Genomic DNA, 16,077 nt, shown 5'->3' on the forward strand with positions numbered 1-16,077 from the left:
GTCTTTATCTCCTTATCTCTCCCTACTCCTCTTCCCCCACCTGCTCTCAACCTCCCATAAAAGGGGAGCAGCAGATTGACTGGTTAGTCGCCAACACATGTTCAAATGAAGAGTGATTGAACGATCATAAATACAGCGGCTCTGAGTCAGCTGGGACGCTCACCTGTGTTCGCAGTAGTGCGGTGATTCAGATGAAGCAAATGTTTTTGCTAGACATATATTTCAAAAAATCACCTTATTCCAATTTTCTCAAAAGACAGTGGTCTAATTGAAAAGCTCTACTCTAATTGAAAAGTCTTGTGTTATCCAAGACAAAAATTTAGGACATGTATGTAAATAACATTTTAAAAATAAGGCACAGAACAGTTAGCATTTCAAGAAGATTCTTCATTTCACCATCCCTATTCAGGTCTCACCTCTTTTCTTCCTTTTCTGGCCTTTAGCTTTCTTGGTGTCATTTCATTTCCCGCCTAATTTAGCAGTGAGTCAATGTTTGGCTCCTTAATTAGTATTCGTCACATCCACGTTTCCACAGAACATTTTTAAGATAAATTTCGTCCTCAGCAGAAAAAAGAAACAATGGTAGCCCACTGATGATTAAGAAGGAGGTTATTTCGGGGCGCCTGGGTGGCTCAGTCGTTAAGCGTCTGCCTTCGGCTCAGGTCATGATCCCAGGGTCCTGGGATCGAGCCCCACATCGGGCTCCCTGCACAGGGGGGAAGTCTGCTTCTCCCTCTCCCACTCCCCCTGCTTGTGTTCCCTCTCTCTCTCGCCGTGTCTCTCTTTGTCAAATAAATAAATAAAATCTTTTTTAAAAAAAAGAAAGAAGTTATTTAATCACATTTTTCTGTTTTCCTCTAAAATCTTTATTATTCTGTTCACATTTAGATCCACATCTATTTAAAACTCGTTGTGCTTACCTTGTGAAGTAGGGAATCATGATTCACTTTTTTCCATAGGAAACCAATTGATATAGCACGGTTTACTGAAAAGGCCATCCATTCCAACTACATAGTAATTTTTCCTGTCCTAAATCAAGAGTATGGGTCTGGGTTCTCTATTCTTTTTCATTATTCTCTTTGTCTATCTTTGCATGAATATTTCACTATCATGATATCCATAGGTTTATATAATGGGTCTTTCTATCTGATAATGAAGGTTCTCGGTAACTTTGTTATTGCTCAAGATTACCTTTTCTTTTCATTTCCATTTAAATTTTAAAATCAGCACCTCAGTAAATACACACACACATACACACATGTGCAAAAGCCTCTGGGATTTTGATAAGATTTGTTGACTCCATAAATCAATTTGGGGACAGTCAACACCTTCACAATACTAAATCTTCCAAACCATGAACTTGGTATTTCCCATCATTTTAAGGTTTTATCTATTTCTTTCAAGAAAGTTTTACAATTTTCAATATAGGTGTTGTACATATCATTTATTAGATTTACTTGTATTTGATATTTTGTTGTTTTGAGTTATGTTGCTTTAAATTTCATTTTCTCTTGCTTGATATTGGTACATAGAAATATAATTAATTTTGGTATATTGGTCTTATGAACAGTGACTTTACTAAATACACTTATTAATTCTAAGTCTGTAAATTCTTTTCAGTATTTTACATACACAATCATGTATTTGCAAATTATGATGGTATCATTTCTTCATATCCAATCTTTATGACTTTTTTCTTTTTCTTACTTTATTGCACTGGCCCAGCCCTCCAGTTCAGTGTTAATTAGAAATGGTGATAGCAGGATTTTTTTTGTCTCATCCTTTATCTCTAGGGGTAAAGCTTGCCCAATAAGTCATTCTTAAATACAATGTTAATTACAGGCTTCTGAAGATAATCTTCACCAGAATAAGGTTTTCTTTTTGTTTTCTACAAACTGGCATTAAGTCTTCTAAAATGATTTCACTGTATCTATTAAGATGGTTATATGATTTCTGAATATCTTTTCTATGTAAAATAATCTCTCCAGCATCTTGCTAGTGTAAAGTTGAAACATTTAACCCTATGTAGTGATACATGTAAGGAAATTCAGAATATGTTGGTTTTAGCACCATTTTTGAAATATACCTAGAATATTCTTAAAATTTCATTTCTTATTAAATTTATAACAAACCAAATGTCTCTGTTTTGTAGAAGCTTTGAACTGCTGAGTTCCAGTATTGAGATTCCAACTGAGATATATTTTGTTACTTTGTAGGGAAACAAGCTGCATTAGATCCCTTCATATTGCTGAACCTTCTGCCAAACTCAACTGACAAGTATTACACTTACAATGGCTCATTGACGTCGCCTCCCTGCACAGACACTGTTGACTGGATTATTTTTAAAGATACGGTTAGCATCTCTGAAAGCCAGGTAATCTTGGAAATTCAAAAAGCAGTAATTTGAAGCAATTTAAAAATAATTATTTTCTAAGCTTTACTACTGAATATCTATTTTAAAGCATTTACAGATGCCTTTGAACCAGATATGCTAAATTGTATGTTAAATGATCTTTTTTCCAGTTGGCTGTTTTTTGTGAAGTTCTTACAATGCAACAGTCTGGTTATGTCATGCTGATGGACTACTTACAAAATAATTTTCGAGAACAACAATACAAGTTCTCTAGGCAGGTGTTTTCCTCATATACTGGGAAGGAAGAGATTCATGCAGCAGGTGTGTATTGAAATATAATTTTTTACTACTTTTATAGATTCAATGTTATAGTAGGTAATTGTGGAATAATGGAAAATACACAAGATGAAGATTTTTAAAAATATTTGATGATTAGCTTTATAGCTTTAGATAAGCTATTTAACTTCTCTGAATCTCAGTTACTACATTTATAAAATAACATTTAAAAACAGCTGTTCTGGGGCCCCTGGGTGGCTCAGTCAGTTAAGCGTCTGCCTTTGGCTCAGGTCATGACTCTGGGGTCCTGGGATCGAGCCTCGCATTGTGGGATCAAGCCTCATATCAGGCTCCCTGCTTTTCTTTCTCCCTCAGCCCCTCCCCACCGCTCCTGCTTTCTTTCTCACTCTGCTCTCTCTCTCAAATAAATAAAATCTTTAAAAAAAGTTAAAAAATAAAAATAAAAACAGCTGTTCTTGGGGTACCTGGGGGGCTCAGTCAGTTAAGTGTCCGACTCTTGATTTCGACTCAGGTCATGATCTCAGGGTCGTGAGATTGAGCCCAATGTCAGGCTCTGCACTCAGCGTGGAGTCTGCTTGAGATCTTCTCTCTCTCTCTCTCTCAAAATAAATAAATAAAATCTTCTAAATAAATAAATAAATAAATAAAAGTTGCTGTTCTTCCCCACACAAACAACCCCATTTTGCAGATGAGAAATACTGAGATTCAGTAAGGAAAGTGATTTTTTTTTTAAACACACAGTAATAGATGGCAAAGCCACATACGCAAACTTCCAAATTCACTTTATGATGTTTGTGTTAAGAGCTCTAGGAAATGAATGAATAATGGGCTGAGTTGTACAGAGCGTGGGGAGATCAATTCTGGTTGGGGTGGTGAAGAGCCTCTCCAATAGAACGACGTTTGAGTTGAGTCTTGGCGCATGATTGGGGTTTGAAAGTGCTCACCTTTTGTGTTGGCAGCTCTGAGTGGAGAGCATAGCACGTAGTAGGGATTGAAAGCAAATGCACTGAATTATAAATGAATAAAAAGGGAGTCTTTCCTCCAGTTTCCTTCTTTGGGGGAAAAGAAGTTTGTTAGGCCCAAGCAATGGAAGAACACCAGGGGCAAATCTTTGCAGTGCCCTCTGTGTATTTTGAAGTTGACCCACAGTCAGAAGCCTTTGAAAATGTCCGGAGGACATGATCAGGTGCATCTACTGACTTTTCCTTTTCAGTTTACACTGATAGTGGACTGGTTGATGAAAGAAATAGGTGAAGTGACCTTTGCTTTGAGGACTTAAAACATTTCCAAGTACATGGCCTTCTTTGATCTCAGCTGTACAATGAAGTTTTGGCCATCTCTAATAGTAATCCAATAATCATCTGCTTTTGAAGAGTAGCATTAAAACAGCATGTTTTTATTATTTTAATGTAATGTTTGTGAGAATTATTTATCCTTTAACAACAACAACAAAATAGAGCACAAGACAACAGTGATGAATAGCTACATTTAACATGACCATAAATTTCTAATTGAATTGCCCCAAAGTGAGGAAATTTCATTATATTTCTACCAGCAATACTAAATACTATAACATTCTGTCTGGTAAATAATAGACAATTGATTAGAAAAAAAAAAAGCCAAAAACTACATTTAAGCATCTCCTTTTAGAAAATACAATAGATCAAATAACAAATGAAATAAATTCGATTTTTATTTGCTATGTACTTTTGTCAGTTGTATTTTATTAAAACCTTTCAGTGGCTTTCCATTGCCTTTAGAATAAAATCCAAACCATTCATCATTGCATGGTCCTGTTTAGCGCTTACTAGCCTTAGCATTTATTCTCTGCCATTAGCTTCCTTCTCTTGTCCTGACTGAACTCTTCGATGTCCCCTGAAGATGGAAGACCACGTTCTCCCACATTACATATTATATACTATTTCCTTACCATGGCATATTCTTCCCTCTGTCTTCACTTGCTTGCCCCCTCCTCATTCTTCAAGACTCACACAGACTTTGCATCCACTGGAGAGCCATCTTTGAGTCTGTCTCCATCCTCATCAAGTCTGGCTGTGGCCAGGGCATGGGACTGTGCACTTGTGAAGGTGCCATGCCCACAGAGTACAAAGTCAGTGATGCTCATCTGGAGTCGTGTCATGTCCTGTGCATCCAAAGTGCACAGCAGTTGCCACAGGATGACAATTGTCTGTTCACTTATTTGTCTCCCCCGCTGGACACTGAGACCCATGAGAGAAGTAACTAAGTCTTTACCTCCATTGCTGGGCTAACATAAAGCTCTCATTCACCAAATACTTCCCGAATGACAGAAAGAATCCATTTTCATATAATAAAAACATAGCAGGGGTGCCTGGGTGGCTCAGTCGGTAGGGCGTGCAACTCTTAATCTCAGGGACTTGAGTTCAAGGCCCAGGCTGGGCATGGAAACTACCTTAAAAAAAAAAAATGGCATTGGCTTTTTTCACAAACTGGAACAGTTGAATTCTTAGTTTTTCCATCATGAGTATTTGTATTCAACAAGTCTTTATTCATTTGCCATGGGCATATTCCTGTGATGGTTTTCTTCTTAATGGACACATTATCCCCCTTCTACTTTCTGGTGAATTTGAGAATAAAAATTGAGGATTGCATTTATGTCCATGATTTAATCTTTATTAAATTGAATCTGAAAATAAGTTTTTATTACATGAACATTATTAAAAAGGCAGGAAACACAGATAAACACACAGAAAAAATGAGAATTCCCTATAATGTCACCATCCAGAGATAACTGTTAGGAGGATTTTGGTGAATATCCTTCCAGGACTTTTTCTTAAATTAAAAATATATTCTTATATCTCACAAAAATGAGACTACAGTACATATATGTTTGTTGATTTTATTTTACTTGATACACATATATCATTAATGCACTATTCTTAATTTTGTGCAGTAATCCATTGTATAGTCATAACAATTTACTAAACCAGTTCCTCAATTTTGGATACTCAGGTTATATTTATATATTTTGATATTGTAGATATCTAACATCTTCATTTTGACCGAGAGAGGGGGGTGGCATGAAAATTGTCAGAATTCAGCTTTCAGGAAATGCATTGTGGAAAAATATATTTGCAAAACACATTGCAAATAATTGCAAAAACCATGTGAGGTCTGTATATCTATGTAAACTCCTTGAGGGTAGAGATTAACCCTTATTCATTTTTGTATTCATAGCAGGAACTCAATAAGTGTGAATGAATACATATTTTACCAGAACATCAGTCCTCTGTTTTTGAATTTTTATGTAGAGCTGCCATTTACTAGAGACATTTCTTTTTGGCATCGTGGAATAGACACAGAATTTAATAGAACTTTGAAGGAGTTAGTAAAAACTGTCTTTTAGATAATGAGAAACATGTGTGAATCACCATACAAACACAGCATGAGTGTAAAATCAGTGAAGTTCAACATTATCCCATACCTTCCAGGCACCAGATGCTTTCCTGCTGCCTTCTTAGCAAGACTCTCCCACTAAGAAGCAGGGACCTCCTGAAGCACAGTGGGGAAAAGCTTGGGCTTTGAAGTCCAGTATACTTTTGGTATCAAACCTTGCTGCCAGTACTTATTAGTTAAATAAAAATTGTCAAGTTACAAGGGCTCCTGGGTGGCTCAGTTGGTTAAGCATCCAACTCTTGATTTTGGCTCTGGTCTCGATCTCTGGGTCATGAGATTGGGCCCCACTTTGGGATCAGCACTCAGAGGGGAGTCTGCTTAAGACCTCTCCCTTTCCCACTGCCCCTCCCCCCTGCTCACGTGTGCTCTCTCTCACTCTCTCTTCTTCCAAGTAAATAAAGTCTTAAAAAATTGTCAAGTTACTTCACCTATAAAATTAGAGGTAAAAGGCCACCTTGTTGTGAGTTTTAAATGGGCTAAAGTTTGCAAAGCAGTACAGTTCCTTGAACATAATGTGTCCCAGACTTACAGCTGCTTTTAATATAATGTCTGTATCTACACACTCTTGTGGGTGTGTATGCACATACATATGGGAGCAAGCTATCACAAGTATGGGGTGCTATTCAAGTTTTCCATGTTTAAGGCTTTTATTTGTTGAATAAAATCATAGAAGCACTTCCGATCTCATTTGCTAGCATCGCAATTAGTCAATGCAAACTTTTTAATTTAATTTAATTTATTTATTTATTTGAAATAGAGTGAGAGAGAGAGAGAGAGTGAGCACAAGCAGAGCAGATGGGCAGAGGGAAAGGGAGAAGCAGGCTCCCTGCTCGGCGGGGAGCCCGACGTGGGGCTCGATCCCAGGACTGTGGGATCATGACCCTAGCTGAAGGCAGATGCTTAACGGACTGAGACACCCAGGTGCTGCCAATGCAAACTTTCTTCAAAAAAAAAAACAATATAAAATGCTCTTCAAGGCAGGTTTGCATGAAAGAGTGTCCTATAGCCTAATATTGTATTTGAACTGTGAGGAATTTTCTGTACTTTCCTGAAAAATGTCATGATGAATTAAACATCAGTAGACTCACCTTCTTGAAGGTCAATAGTTTTAAATAGCATTCATTAAGGTCACGTGTACGTAACACTGTGCACCAACTATAACGCAGAAAAGTGACCTGGAGATTATTTACTTCTTAGAAGGTTATATATTTTGTTGATGAAGTTACAATGTGTCCCTAGAAAGGATTGACTGAATTAGGTAGAATCTGAAAGATTCCTTTTGGCTACTTATCTGAAGTGAGTAATGCAGCCTTTAGAGGTACAAATCAGTGGCGGATCATTTCTAGTTACTATATTTAACATTTGTGGCAATGTTTACATGTAGTTTTATTAAGATCTGCTGCTCCCTGAGGGGAAATCACGACCTTAATATTGGTTGTCTTCTGGGTCTGTAAATCTTCAAGTTCTTCACAACAACGTCATCAAAACACCTGTCTCAATATATTTTTTTAAGATTTTATTTATTTATTCATTTGAGAGATCGAGAATGAGAGAGAGCACATGAGAGGGGGGAGGGTCAGAGGAAGAAGCAGACTTCCCGCTGAGCAGGGAGCCAGATGCGGAACTCGATCCCGGGACTCCAGGATCATGACCTGAGCTGAAGTCAGTTGCTTAACCAACTGAGCCACCCAGGCGCCCCAGTCTCAATATTTTTTGAAGGGAGGCTCGTCAGCCTCGGAGGAGGATGTGATGGATTTATCAGTGTGTATCACAAAGTACTTTTGTCACAAGCTGTGTTAAACTGCACCAAACTTCAGCTCATTGGGAAATAACTGGGTAAAATCTAGTGACGTCTTAGGTAATTGTGACATTTTCTCTGCCACTCCCCAAGAATCACCATTTTGTCTTTTTATCTGTACCCACAGTTTTACCCCTAAGTCCATGGAGCTAAGGCTGGACCTTCTCCCTCAGGGTATCTGTCCTTCCAAGCCAGGCACATAGAATAGCAAACGTGGAAGGAGACTCAAATCTCCCTTGGCCACCTGCATCAACTTCTGTGCTTAGCTGAGAGACTTGTCACAGCCAGAGTTGTCATGCTCTCTTCATTTGTATTTCTCCGTCTTTGTTTATTTTCCTTTTTTCCCACTTTTTCCCTTTAACACCCAGTGCTTCACTCTTTGGTACTAGCTCTGCAGGTCATGCGCATTCCTCTGTGTGAGGCATTCACTCTTCATTTGAGAAAATACATGACTTTGTATCAGCTGCAACTTTATGAAATCTTTACAATTTGAATTGGGAAATTGGGAAAAACGTGTAATTTTGAAAGCACAACCTAACTTGGTCTCGATGGCATATTTTCTACAAGTTTATCTGGCATTCTTATGTAAAGGGTCTGGGACATAGACCCTTTATATTTCATCGATTACTAAATTTAAAGTTTAGCAGCTATCATAGGAATGAGCTTCCTAAAGGCAAGAACAGCACCATCTTTTTTTTTCCTTTAAGATTTTATTTATTTATTTATTTATTTACTTAACAGAGCGAGAGAGCACAAGCCGGAGGGGGGTGGGGGAGCAGCAGAGGAAGAGGGAGAAGCTGGCTCCCCGCAGAGCAGGGAGCCCGACGTGCAGCTCGATCCCAGGACCCTGGGATCATGACCTGAGTCGAAGGCAGACGCTTAACCGACTGAGCCACCCAGGCGCCCCAAACAGCACCATCTTTATTTGTATGTCCAGAGTGCCTGGAACCAAGTAGATGAGAATTTAATGTTAAAAGTCGGTTTTGAGGGCGCCTGGGTGGCTCAGTTGGTTAAGCGACTGCCTTCGGCTCAGGTCATGATCCTCGAGTCCCAGGATCGAGTCCCACATCGGGCTCCCTGCTCAGCAGAGAGTCTGCTTCTCCTTCTCACCCTCCTCCCTGTCATGCTCTCTGTCTCTCATTCTCTCTCAAATAAATAAATAAAATCTTTAAAAAAAAAAAAAAGTCGGTTTTGAAGTAAGAACACTTTTACAGCTCCCTTACAAAGGCAACTACATCCTCATTCTTTCTATGTGAGCAGACTTTGCATTTGTACTGAGGCACTTACTTGTAGTCTATGTGACTTGACATGGACCCCAGATTTGTCACAGCCTGGCTCATGGCCAAGGGCTTGCAGGAACGAGATTCTCCTTCTTGGCCAGTGTTCCTGAAAGAATCCGTAACTGTGACCCAGATCACATGTAGCTTGTGGAAAGGAATCGGACATGGGATTCAGTCCTAAAGTAGGAAATGAGGCCTCAGTATGGTGCTGAACTCCCTATAATCAAGGAAATGATTTTTTTGTTACTATTTTATTATATCAGTTAGTATCTTGTATTTGGTGTCTGGGTAAATGTTGATCTGGAAAACCCTTCCTTGATTTTCAATCCAGATAATGTGCTTTATAGAGTATATATCCTTCTAATATGATAAGCAAATTTCAATAAATATAAGGAAAACCTGGAAAATTTAGTGCAAATTAATAACTTATTCCATGGTCATTACCCAGTTTTTTGTTTGAACACAAAGTAGTCTATATAGAATGAACTAGATTATTATTTTAAAAATCCATTCCTACCCTATAGAAGGGCAGCCCTTTGGCAAGATCATAAACAATATACAGAAGCACAGGTTTTTCTCTTGAACACACTTTAAAGTATATTATCTTTTCCCTGTAAAATCCCCTATTTCAGCTAGCATATAAAAGATAAAATTTAGCTCAGTTTTATAACATATTACTAAGCTATTCATTATCATTAAACAAAAGAAACATTTACAAAGTTCCTAATTAAAATGTAAGTCTAAACTATTAAACAAATTACCCATAAGCTCTTCCAGATTTATAAAGCAGAAAGCAAAGGAATAAAAACTCGATGACAAGGAAATACAAGTTTCTTTTTAAAGTCCTACTTTATATTAATGCCGATTCTTAAAATTTGAAACATCTGCTGATTTCAACTATTAAGGCGAAATAAACAGACATGCAAACAAAGTAATTTTCTGCTAATTATGCAGCAGTCCTTTGGGTATTTTTGCAGCTAATAATTTTATATTTTCTCAAGAGATTTTTGCTTTGTGTGCATGCATAAAACTTTAATGCATTTTAAGATAGCTTCATTTTGAGGGAGGAGAATAGTTCACTTTAAATCATTCCTACTCTCTAAAAAGAGGGATTGATTTTTGTAGGACAAAATCTACAAATGATATTGTCTGTAATTGCTTTCAACCTTCTGAAAATGACCTAGGGATTCATTAGAAGCAAGATTGAAGCAATCCGCTTCCTCCACGGATATAGTTCACGTGAGTAGCCAGCTCACTTTTGCGATGATCAATTATCTTCTGCCATCTGGTGGCCATTAAAGAAGTGTTGCTAGATAGAGTAAGAACGATGTAGTCTAGACCTAAATCAGAATGCATTTTCTTATTCTGAATTCATGCTTTTTGATGAATTCATGTTTTTGGAGAATTATTCTCTTACTCCCAAAGGAACACCTCACCCTAAATCCTTAATAAACAAACAAACAAACAACAACAAAACATAGTTTTTACAGTGAATAATCCTGTCTCTAACTCATATAAAGTTGTACGTGTATTATTTAAAGTATATATTTTATACTTTCTGTATCATTTATATACCATTGCTAGCATAGCATATAGGCTAAAATTCCCATTATTAAATCCTGTAGCTACAATTTGTTTCAATTTACAAGGTCAATTGTTAGTTTTGGCTGCCCTCTTGTGTTCACAAGCAAAACTACAAGCTGGTATAGACAAAAGGCTTTTTGGTCACATTCTGATGCTGTTGTTGCAATATTTTTATTGAGTCTTTGTAGCAGTCGACCATTGGTTGACTTATGTCAACCGCATGGTCTCATGTAGTGACTTTGTAACTTCAGGTACCTCCTAGAAGCAAAGCTTGGATTCTCTGAGCATATCAATCTTTAGCTTTAGAGACCTTTCTCCCTCTCTTTTGTAAGTTTATCTGGCCTATGAATAGAGTATATTTATTGCTTTGCTCCATTAGCACAATATCATAAAATTTTATAATTTTCATCCTCGTAATTAGTTCAGATTATCACATTATGAATGCATTTCAGAAAGTATCAGAATACACTTTTTGATGCGACTAAATTTTTGGCATGATTCCCATGATGGGCATGAATTTATTATAAGAAGTCCCTGAACTATTTTCAGAGTATTTTTTCAGATCAGACAAAACAAATCTAATTTCCTAAAATTAATCGCTCAATCTATTAATCTATTAATGCCAAAGTGGGGTTTTTGTCAGCAGGTCCAAAAAATACAGAAATGATAGTTTTAGTTGTTCTCCTATGGTTTTCTCTGATAGGGAATTTTAAGTTATTTCAAGGATTTTGAAACAACAAAATGTCTGATAATAGACCCTATTTTATAATTTTAAATTCTCCTCATCCTGAGCCGAAGATACTTGTCAGGTACCAAAAAAAGAGAAATAAAAACATCATGAGCTTGAAGATATCCTTTGTTTATTTATAAAAATGAATTTGTGTACCAGATGTATTCAAGACAGTGTCCTAAACAATATAGAAATAAAAAACTGTGGCTCTTATGTTTATAACCTACTACGGGACTCAGGACCTGTTCAGGAAAAAGTAATATAAGAGAACATGCAATTAATGCAATAGTAGTGTTAAAGCAAAACAGACAGTTGAAAATGACACAGCTCACTTCAGCAGACATCAGAGCACGCATAACAGGAGGGATCATTTGACCTAGACCTTTCCTGAATGGGACAATGGGATGCAGATGAAGGAAGGAGGGAAGGAAGAAGTGTTTCAGATATACGAAATGTCATAAGCAAAAACTCCACAGTGGAGAAGTTTAACTTTTTACCTTCTGTTGAAATAAAACACAACACATTTTCATAGAATATGTTTTACTTGTTAAAATCCTAGAGGCTGACAGCTCTATCTATAATTTTTCTTTTTTTTTTTTTTTTTTTTTTGGTTTCTGAAGTTTGTAGTTCAGAACCAGAAAATGTTCAAGCTGACCCGGAGAATTATACCAGCCTTCTTGTTACGTGGGAGAGACCTCGAGTAGTTTATGATACCATGATTGAGAAATTTGCAGTTTTGTACCAGCAGTTAGAGGGAGAAGACCAAACCAAGCATGAATTTTTGACAGATGGCTATCAAGACTTGGTAACTATAAGATCAGTTGTTTCATGTATTAATAACATTATAATTTAATTTTCATGGAAAGAACTTACAAGACTTTGTTTCATGTATTGACAGCACTAGAGTTTAATTTTCAAGGTAAAAACTTACAAATGATTACATATTGTTGCCCTAAACTTTGTGTGAAACTCTCCAGTGGGGAGGAGGGGAAGCAGAAACTATACTAAATTAGATCAAAACTTACAGGGAATTACCTTAGGTTCTCATTTGTTTTCGATTACAGGAAGATCACAGCTTTGCGAACATTATAGAGTAGACGCTTAGAGAAGACTTAGGACCTAGAGTTCATCTAGTGCAGCCTCTCTTTCCAAATCAAGGGACTCAAAGAACAGTTAAATACTTTGACCGTGATCTCACAGTTGTGGAAGTAATTGAATCTGGAATCTCAGTGCTCTGATACTGTCATATATCATTGCCCCCACCATACTCTACCAGCACAAGAAAATAGAGTAGGGGACTCTTCGCATCAAATTTCCAAGTAACAGATGTGAAGTCAATTGAGTCAGAACTTTTGGAATCCAAGACAGATAATCTTTAGGAAAAGATCCACACCCTCTTCCTCCTCACCCATGCACACAAATTAAAGAAAATAAAGTATGGTATGGAACAGTTGAATCACGATATTGTGCACCTGAAACTAATATAATATTGTATATGAACTAACTGGAATTAAAATGAAAACTTTCTTTAAAAGTACAGATTCCTTCTGTGACCTGAGCATCTCAATATTAAACTTTGCCTTGCTAGGGAAGGATTGGCCATGTGGGGTCTAGTTGAGAAAACCCTACCTGGTTATGGCTCTAGGAGAGCCCACTGCAGGTCAAAAGCACTACTGAACTGTGCATTCACACAGCTGGAGTCCCACCAGGCCCAGGAACCTGCATTTAAACAAAAACTGTCCTTGTTACCATGGCAGTGGATATCATATGGACAAAACTGATAAAATACATAACGAAATAAGTCAGTCAGAGAAAGATATGTATCATATGACCTCACTGATATGAGGAATTCTTAATCTCAGGAAACAAACTGAGGGTTGCTGGAGTGGGGGGGGTGGGAGGGATGGGGTGGCTGGGTGATAGGCATTGGGGAGGGTATGTGCTGTGGTGAGAGCTGTGAATTGTGCGAGACTGTTGAATCACAGATCTGTACCTCTGGAACAAATAATACAATATATGTTAAAAAAAAAAAAAGAAGAAGATAGCAGGAGGGGAAGAATGAAGGGGGGGAAATCGGAGGGGGAGATAAACCATGAGAGACTACGGACTCTGAGAAACAAACTGAGGGTTCTAGGGGGGAGGGGGTGGGGGAATGGGTTAGCCTGCTGATGGGTATTAAAGAGGGCATGCTCTGCATGGAGCACTGGGTGTTATATGCAAACAATGGATCATGGAACACTACATCAAAAACTAATTATGTAATATATGGTGATTAACATAACAATAAAAAATTTAAAAAATACATAACTTTTTAATGCAGGTGTCTAGAACAGAGACATTATGAACTATGTATGACGTGCAATTTTTGAGAATATGCCAGTTTTTCATTTCATAATGATGTTAAGATAATAATTCTATTACTGTCTTGCTTATATATTGTTATGATAAAGAGATAAATTGGTTCTTCATTATATTTTTCACATTTTGCTCTTTGCAAATGCTACATGTTTATTTGTCTAAAATATTAATTTGTAGTTTTGGATACTCATTTAAGAATCTGATGAATTCTAGTTAAAAATGAAACTTTCTAAAACTAAAATTGATTTTTCAAAAAACCAAAAAAGCCTAATTCACAAATCTCACAAGTTCAACTTAACAACATTGCATACAGTTTTTCTTAGATTAATAAAATATTTTCCGTTGGCAAATAAGAAAATGTTTTCTAAAGACAGATGTCTATTATGTTAGCACTCTGATGAGAATAATACATTAATATAATTACTGACATCTTCCTTTTAGGGTGCTATTCTCAATAATTTACTACCCAATATGAGTTATGTGCTTCAGATAGTAGCCATCTGCACTAATGGCTTATATGGAAAATACAGTGACCAGCTTGTTGTTGACATGCCTTCTGATGACCCGGGTAAGTCCCTTGATATGCCTTTATATCCACATAAATGAGGCTAGTTTAGTTACTGGGTACAATGGTGCTTTATCTCTGACTTTATATTGTTATGGCCAAAAGGCAAAATGATTTTTTTTTTTTTTTTGGTCTGGATCATCAGCTAATTTTGTGAAGCATGGAAACCATTTTCATTCAACAGATCTGGTGCAAGATAATAAGTAAATTTATTCTAAATGTTGACGTTTTCTATTTGTGAAGTAAGAGCAGCAAAATCTGTTGTTTTGTCTGTAATGGTCATCAGATGAAAATAGCTATGTAAATATTAAGACTTCTTTTTGATAATGAAAAGTTGGTTTCATTTGTGTTTATTTCCTTTTTCAGCCCCCAAAGCGTTTTGTAGTAAGTATATACGTGATCCTAGGATCATGTGAAGTACTTTGAAATATCTATACAACACATCTAACAGTTTATCTTAGGTCTTTTCTTTTTTCTTTTTTTTTATGATATGTGTATCTTAGGTATTTTCATCCACTTTTTATAATTCTGTGTGAAGGGGGTAGAGTTTAGTTGATTTCCTTTCCTCTTAGTTGATTTGCCAGTACTGTTTCGCAAAGCAAAACAAAGATGTTGTTTTTAATTCTATTTTATTTGCATGCATCTTCTCTAAGTATTATAGGAAAATCTTTTGATCTAAAACCTTATGCAATAATTAAATGAAGTACAGACCATCATAATTTGACAATATATAAATGTATATAATTAGTTTTCCTTTTGTTAGCATAGCAGTTTTAAGACAATAGAATGGAATTATATATGTACGTATTCATATGTATATGTGTATATTTATATACACAGATATCATGCATATGCATATTCATAAATACATGCAAACATGCACACATAAATGTAAATATTCTTTGGTCATCCCCACCATACCATGAGTCTACTCGCTGGTAATTTTGTAAATTTTTCATGGATGGTAATAAATTAGAGCATATTCCAGTTGGACATATTGAAGAAAAACTGGTATATTGATTAGCCTTTGTGGTCTATATGATATAGCAAGGACTTTAATTCATTATGAGCCTGTTCATTAATGACCTCAACAGAGTTGTCCTCACTAGTTAAATTTTTAAGTTAAAGGACGTATGTCAGAGCATTAGATGATAGATTATGTATCCTTCTAAACCACAGGCTACAAAACTTCCCAAAATATTTCCCGGATTAAAATGCGGATGGCTAATGAATATTGCTACTACCATGATGGCAATATCACTATTTAATATTTCTTATGATCTGCCTCATGGCCTGGGTATAATGTACTGTTTTTATGTAGCATTGATTTTCAAAATTAGGTTATTTTTAAATGGAATGTGAGCTCTAAATCTTATTGAAAGGTGAGTATCAAAATCAACTGACCAGTTATCAGTTACGCCATATCATGCTCCTCCCGTCATCCCTCACCAGAGCTCCCCATATGGATCCACCTAGAAAATGACATCTTTAACAGAGCAACATTGACTATCATGGCCAATATCAGATGTGAATTGATGAAATATGGTATATAAAAATCTCCTCTAATGCTATTATGCATTTTGGGATAAGAATTGTGTTAAATACATTCATTTAATTTACTACCTTGGTTTAATTATACCACTCTCATTTCTGTACATAAAACAATCTCCCAGGAGT

General features: G+C 36.5%; 1 protein-coding gene across 5 annotated transcripts in view; it reads left to right on the forward strand.

Moving 5' to 3' along the window:
- PTPRZ1 (protein tyrosine phosphatase receptor type Z1) overlaps positions 1 to 16,077 on the forward strand; it is a 170,189-nt gene that overhangs the window by 98,274 nt on the left and 55,838 nt on the right. For all 5 annotated transcript variants that reach the window (XM_025865777.2, XM_073899127.1, XM_073899129.1 and 2 more), the window contains exons 7-10: positions 2,217 to 2,374; positions 2,524 to 2,674; positions 12,098 to 12,282; positions 14,277 to 14,403. In XM_025865777.2, the coding sequence (XP_025721562.2) occupies positions 2,217 to 2,374; positions 2,524 to 2,674; positions 12,098 to 12,282; positions 14,277 to 14,403 (621 nt within the window). The remainder of the gene's footprint in view (positions 1 to 2,216; positions 2,375 to 2,523; positions 2,675 to 12,097; positions 12,283 to 14,276; positions 14,404 to 16,077) is intronic.

This window comes from Callorhinus ursinus, unplaced genomic scaffold, assembly GCF_003265705.2.
Source record: "Callorhinus ursinus isolate GAN/ISIS: 27379988/994484 unplaced genomic scaffold, GSC_fseal_2.0 scaffold12, whole genome shotgun sequence".
NCBI lineage: Eukaryota > Metazoa > Chordata > Mammalia > Carnivora > Otariidae > Callorhinus > Callorhinus ursinus.